Source organism: Emiliania huxleyi (genome assembly GCF_000372725.1).
Source record: "Emiliania huxleyi CCMP1516 unplaced genomic scaffold EMIHUscaffold_97, whole genome shotgun sequence".
Lineage (NCBI taxonomy): Eukaryota > Haptophyta > Isochrysidales > Noelaerhabdaceae > Emiliania > Emiliania huxleyi.
Window position 1 is genome coordinate 477,066 of NW_005194814.1, and position 6,613 is coordinate 483,678.

Below are 6,613 nucleotides of genomic sequence, written 5' to 3' on the forward strand. Positions count from 1 at the left end.
CCCCCCCCCCCCCTAGTCAGAAGAAAGTGAAAAAAATTTACAACAAAACTTCCTATCCACAACACTGGCGACTGGGCACGGGACTGTGGCGCACACACTGGCACTAACACAGGAAGAATTTTGAACACTGGCAAACAGGGATGGGAAGAGGACAGAGTCCCCACCTTGCTCCTTGCGGAACAAGCAAGCAAGGGTCTTGGGAGGATGCCATTTGGGGTGCGGGGGCACACAGCGCGACACGGAGAGGGGGTGGGCAGGATCACCCACACAGGACAGTGGGAGAAAAAATGTCTTGGAAGGACGACAAGCAGAAAGAAAGAAAGAAAACGGACAAACCAAGGGAGGGACGACAAGCAGAAAGAAAGAAAGAAAGAAAACAGACACGCCAAACGAGGGATGGGACGAGGGTCTCATCTCAGTCTAGCGACCTGCCTCCAGCTTGTCGCTGGCAGTCTCTCCTACCACAGGCACACTGACACAGGGGTGGCAGGGGCGGCGGCACGAGTCTCCCACATACTATGCGGGCCTCACTAGAGGTGCGGCCTGTGCGTGTCCTCGACCTTGAGGGGGGAGGGGAAGGGGCGGAGGACCAACTTCATAATTTCCACAAAATTCTTTTGGCAGCCTTGAAACGAACGAGACCTGCGGGGCCGGCGTCCGCCTCTCTCCACGCGCTGCTGGTGCGCAGCGTGCGCCGTTCTGCACTCGGGCACACCACCGCTCCACTCTCCGCTCTCCTCCAGCCGCACAGAGCCCAACCAGACCCCCCGACGGTCGGCGTTGAGCGTCTTGAGCAGTGCCACGAGAGCAGCGTCTCGCCCGTGTGCCACAGCCGCGTGTGAGTTGCGATGGGAGCCAGCTAGCCTCCGACCGGCCTCCCGCGCACACTCGCACTTGGCAGCCTCGAGCCTCACCACGCCCGCTGCACACTGCCTCAGGCACCTTCGCTCCCGCCACCACGCCGCCGCTCCAGTGCTCCTGCCACTGCCGCAGCCCTCCGCGTCGCGTTTCTGCCACCCTTTGACCGAGGCCGTGCGCTAGGCAGGCGTGCAGCTACAGGTGCGCAGCGGCGCGCGGCGCACCACCGCCGCGCTCTCACTCCTCATCCCGGCCAGCTCTCCCCTCTTTCCGCCCCGCAGCTCCCCCGTCACCTCGCGATATCTCCCTCCCTCCCTCCCTCCCTCTCTCGGAGCCTCTCGGCAGGCCTCTGTCCCTCCGCCCCGCCCCTTCCTCCGCCGACCGCGCACCGCGCCATCCCCGCCGCCGTCGGCCTCACACCAGGTCTCATCGGCGCTCTCTGCCGTAGGTTGCGCGCCGCTGCAGGGCGGGCTGCGCGGCTCGTCGCTCGTGCGTGAGGCGCGGCCGCGGCGCTCTCGCTTCTGCTGAGGCGCGCTAGCTGCTCGCCTCGCCGCTCTCCCCCCTCTCTCGCACCTCTCTCCGCACTCCTCGGCGGCAGCCCCGCAGGCTCGGGTCGCTGCAACCTCGAGTCGGGTTGGAGCGGATGGGCGGCGCGGGGGCCAGCGTCGGCGGCGCCGCCCCGCCGCCGCCTCGACTCCTCCTCCTCCTCCGTCGCTGTCTACATCTTTCGACGGCATGCGCCGCCTCGCAGGGCGCGTCCAGAGCAGCTCGGGCGGCGCTGCTGCGGCGGGGGCGGATGGCGCGGTCGCCGCGCCGCTCATCGGTGAGCCGGCGCTCCCGCGCGGCGCTCCGGAGGCCGGCGGCGTGTTTCGCCGCTGCGGAGGGCGTTGTCGTCGCGAGGGGCGGGCCCACGGCGGCGGAGGCGCTGCGCTGACGGCCGCTGACGGCGGCGGTGAGGGCCCAAGCGCCGGCCGAAGAAGCGTTGCCGCGATTGGCGGTCCCCGCCGGTCGGGGCTGGCAGCGCTGCACGGTGCGAGCCGCAACTCCCGCCCCCCGCCACCTCTCGCCCCTCCCCCAGCCCTCTCCCTCGGCCCCGCCTCTCGCCCCGCCCGGGACTCTCCCCACGCCGCCTCTCCGCCACCCGCCAGCCATCCCCGCCCCCGCCACCTCGGCCCTAGCGCACACGCACCCGCACGCGTCCCTGCCGCAGACTGGCGCGGCGACAAGGCGATCGAGGCCGAGCATATGCGCTGGAGGCGACGGCCTCGACTTGCGCGCGATCGGCGCCTCGCTCCTCTCGGCTCGGCAACGATACGCGGCGCGCCAGCGTCGGCCCGCTCAAGGCTGCCCCGCACACCCCCCCCTCTCGCCGTCGCCTCCTCCCTCTTTCCCCCACCTTCCCCTTCGGCCCCCTTCCCCTTTTTCCGGGGGGGGGGGGGCCCCCCCTCCCCCGGGAGCCCTGGGGCCCTTTTCCTTTTGGGGGGGTTACGGTCACGGCCCCGGTCACGGTCACGGTTTCACCGTTTGGCCTCTCCCCCTGCCCCTTTCCCCGAAGGCCGTTGCAGGGCGCTCCCCAGGGGCGCCGCGACGGGAGGGTTTTTGCCCTTCCCCCCCCCCCCCCCCGACCGCTAGGGCCGACGGACGCCCCGCGCCTGCGTCCACCCCCCGCCGCCATGAGCCGAGGCTCATGGCGGCGCCTCGAGAGAGCCGCCGCGCGGCGCGGTCGCCGGTCCGGCGCAGAGGGCCGGGCGCGGGCTCCGGAGCCGTGGGGCCGCCCGTGGGGCGAGGAGGGCGGAGGGGCGCGGCGGGGCCCGCCCAGCGGTGGGAGGGGCCGCGGCAGGGGCGTCCCGGTCCCGTGCACCGAGGCGGGGCGGCGGGGTGTGGTGCGGCGAGGTCGGTGTGCCGTCCGCCCCGGTCCCGGAGCCCGTCTCCCGGCTCCGCGGGGCCCAAGTCGATTCGTTTCGGGGGTGTTGGCTTTGTTTGCAGTCGGTGTGCGCGTTTCCCAGCTAAAACGTCGCATTCGGTTCGCATTTGCATCCCCAGTCCCATTCCATTCGGCTTCGGGGCGAATCGGTATGACTGGGGCCGCAGTTTCCCCAGTGTGTCCGCGCCTCGGCTCGTAATGGTCTCACCCAATCAAAGCGGCGCCCTCCGGCGTACCACTTAGAGGAATACGCATTTCTGCGGCGAATACAAACGCGAGTACGCGCACCGGCGCGGACACACTGGGGCTTGTCTGGCGGTGCTGCCCGCGCGGTCGGTACCGCCCTCTCGGCCACCCAAGCAGGTGGATAGGTGAGGAGACGCGCAGAACGGCGGCCGCGAGGCAGCCGGCGCGGTGCTCCCTCGGCGCGGTTCGCCGGAGCAGACTTTTGCTTACGGTTTGAGCCGCGGCCCGGTAGGTTGACTGAGCGGCTGGTGCGTGTGAGGCGGTGCTGGGCGGGGTTGGGTCGCCACTGCGCGATCCGGCCCCAGTCTCGGTTACGTAGACGCCTAGTCAGCACGTGCCGCCGCGGGGACTCACCCTCCCCCGACGCAAAAGCTCCCTCGCTGTGCCCCTCCAGACCGGATGGGGCCGCCTGGGCAGCGGCTGTGTGTGAGAAGCAGATGGTTTCCCGATGGGCAGACGCCTCGTGCGCCTCACCCCGCAGCGCGGCTGGCTCGCAGCTCGGAGGTCTCCTCTGGGCGCGGGTCGGCTGGCTGCACTGTCGGTGGCGGTGGCGCCTCGACTGGCCCCGCGTAACAAGGCCCTGGCAGGCTCAGCGGTGCAGCCCTCCCCTTACGGAGCGGCTCCCGCCCTGCTGTGGAGCTGCGGCGTGTCGGTTGTGATGCGCTTCTAGCCACCGAGCGGTCGTGCGAATCCTTGAGTGGAGGCGCGATGCGCGGCGCCCTGCGAGGCCGCCCGTACTGGGCCGGCCCGCGGCTCGGCGTTGCGCGAGGGCTGCGGCTCTGACTAGAGCCGCGCTCCGTAACATGATTACGACACGTGTCCTTGGCTTTGTTGGCCTTGGAGTGAGCACTGTCGGTCAGACTCTGGGCGGCCGCGCGCGGTGGTCTCTTGTCCCCTCCGGAGACGGAGGGCTCTGACTCGGACCGCGCGCGCTGGCCTGCCCCTGTCTGGTCCGGGACTTCCGTTGTGGGAGGGGGTCTGGTCTCCGACTGGGCTCCCTCCCCGCGGGTTGTCTGCGGGCTACCTGGTTGATCCTGCCAGTAGTCATATGCTTGTCTCAAAGATTAAGCCATGCATGTCTAAGTATAAGCTAGGGTGCCCACAGGACCCAAAAGAAAATAGCTTTTCGACTCAAAAAGGGACGCACGAGGCAAATCTGATGTTGGCCAGTTCCAATAGGAGCGAGGCCTCTTCCGTTGGGGGACCGAGTACATAGGAAACGAGGGTTTCCCATTGTGTCCCCTTCGCGTGCGAGCGTGACACTGCACTTGGCGCCGAGCGCCCGCGGCTCAGACCTTGTGCAGGCCACCCCTCGGTGACCACGCCGGTCCGGACCGATGGCGCTCGGTGTGGAGCAAGCAAGACCCCCCCCCCCCCCCATCGGGGCGCGCTCGCCATTCCAACGGGCGCCAGGAGCACCAAGAGGACTCCTCATGGCTGTGGTCAAGTGGGCTTCGACCGGCCTCGGCTGGGGGGGCGGGTTGTCCCGGTTGCGGACGCCTTCTGCAGCCCCCTGGGATGGGGACAGCACCCCAAAACTGCCCCTCGGCGGCATACAGCACTGCCAGCCAGCCTCTTCCTCCTCCTCAAGGGCTGTACTATAGGCCATATTGCGCCGCCTCCTACTAGCAGCCGGGCGGGCGCGCGCCGCGGGCGCCTCGGCGCGCGCACGGCTCGCAAAGTCCAACGAGTACTGCCGCCCGGCCGCCTCAAGGCTGCCGGGCGGCAGTACTCGCCTCGCAAGGCGCGCACCGGCTGCTCTGGCTGCTGCGCCGGCGGCCGCTGCGCTGGCCGCTGCTGCGCCGGCTGGCGGGCGGCACGGCCGCCGGCGGCCGCTGCACCCGCGCCTTCCCTCGCGGGCGCCGTCACGCCGCGCGCGCCCAACCCTGCTGGTACACGGCACGCGCGCGTCACACAGCCGCGGAGAATAGGCGGTGCAGCGCGCGAAGCGCGCGCGATCTCGTACTTTTAAGGCTGGATCCGGCCATTCCAAGGGTATACCTTTGAGAATCCCCAGCGTCCCACCCTCCTAGTCACACTCTCAATTTCTCGACTGGCCAACACGAAGTGCTGCGATCGGGGGTGGCCCATTTCTTTTTTCCTTTCTTTTTTTGGGCCCTGTGGGCACCCTATATAAGCGACTATACTGTGAAACTGCGAATGGCTCATTAAATCAGTTATGGTTTATTTGATGGTACCTTGCTACTTGGATAACCGTAGTAATTCTAGAGCTAATACATGCAGGAGTTCCCGACTCACGGAGGGATGTATTTATTAGATAAGAAACCAAACCGGTCTCCGGTTGCGTGCTGAGTCATAATAACTGCTCGAATCGCACGGCTCTACGCCGGCGATGGTTCATTCAAATTTCTGCCCTATCAGCTTTCGATGGTAGGATAGAGGCCTACCATGTTTTTCTACGGTAATTTGGTTCAGTACGAGAGGAACCACCAATTCGCATCATCGGTATAGCCGCCGCCGGAAACGGCGATGCGGCGAAGCTGCCATGCGCCGGATTATAACTGAACGCCTCTAAGTTAGAATCCATGCCGGAAGGAAAGCCACCTACCGGCCCGGGGACGCCACGAGCAACGGTAGCACTGCCTGAGCCGCGAGCGACCACAATTCACGGACCCGGGCCGACGAATCCCTTGCAGACGACTTGAATAAGGAACGGGGTATTGTACGCGGCAGAGTGGCCTTGTTGCCACGATCCGCTGAGATTCAGCCTTGGTTCTGACGATTTGTTGCGCGCGCGCAACAACCCTCAGGGCCTCTATCGTTCCTCAGTCGCTCTCTCGGCGCTCTCCCCCTCTCGCCTCTCCTCCGAGCCTCACTCGCTCGGGGCGGAGCCGAGGGGGCGAGAGCGCGATTTCTGCCCAAGGCAGCGCGCAGGCCACTGCGCAAACACACCCGGCTCTCCCCGAGCCGCCACTGGGCGCTCCCGCGGTCCCCTCCGGGCTGAATGCGGCCTCCGGAGCGGGCGGCGCGAGCGTCTGAGTCTACTCAGAGCCTTCCACGCTCTTCTTTGCGTTCCAAAGCACACACTGCGCTCCTCTGTGGCATCGCCCGGCCAACTCGCTTGCCACTGTCATTGCCCCCGCCGCCCTCTCACTGTGGCCGCCCGTACCGTTCGTTACCTCCACCGCCCTCGCCACCACCCTCGCCACCGCCCTCGCCACCGCCCCCACGCCGCCGCTACCATTTGCCCGCTGCAGCTGCAATCCCCACCGAAGGCGGACGCCGGTGCCGCCCTCGACGGTGGCGGCGAGGGCGGCGGTGAGGGCGGCGGTGAGGGCGGGGGCTAGCGTCGGAGGGCGGGCTCGACGGGTTGCGGCGGGGAGGGGGCGGTGAGGGCGCAGGCTTCTCCGCCTTCCACCAGGCCATCTAATCCCCCCGACTGTTGGCCTATCTCTTCGCCTAACGCCTGCCTAACATCCTCTTTCACCTCGCCTCACCGACCACGGGTGCGTTCTTCCATCGATAATCCACGCACCTATCTGGAAAGCACTCTCGTCTCGCACCTTCTCAACTGCTTTGATTGGCACTTGCCCATCCGCCTCAACACATGCTGTTCGCCTCGAC

The 6,613-nt window shown here is 67.5% G+C and overlaps 2 protein-coding genes across 2 annotated transcripts; both read left to right on the forward strand.

Moving 5' to 3' along the window:
• The first annotated feature begins 1,462 nt into the window (after positions 1-1,462).
• On the forward strand, positions 1,463-2,203 carry EMIHUDRAFT_360483 (hypothetical protein). Its single transcript, XM_005756503.1, has 2 exons — positions 1,463-1,888; positions 2,069-2,203. Exon 1 carries the CDS (start codon positions 1,502-1,504, stop codon positions 1,790-1,792), a length of 291 nt encoding a protein of 96 aa, XP_005756560.1. The 5' UTR covers positions 1,463-1,501; the 3' UTR covers positions 1,793-1,888; positions 2,069-2,203.
• Positions 2,204-3,162: 959 nt separating this feature from the next.
• On the forward strand, positions 3,163-4,308 carry EMIHUDRAFT_439311 (hypothetical protein). Its single transcript, XM_005756504.1, has 2 exons — positions 3,163-3,575; positions 3,606-4,308. Exons 1-2 carry the CDS (start codon positions 3,428-3,430, stop codon positions 3,809-3,811), a joined length of 354 nt encoding a protein of 117 aa, XP_005756561.1. The 5' UTR covers positions 3,163-3,427; the 3' UTR covers positions 3,812-4,308.
• Positions 4,309-6,613: the final 2,305 nt, after the last annotated feature.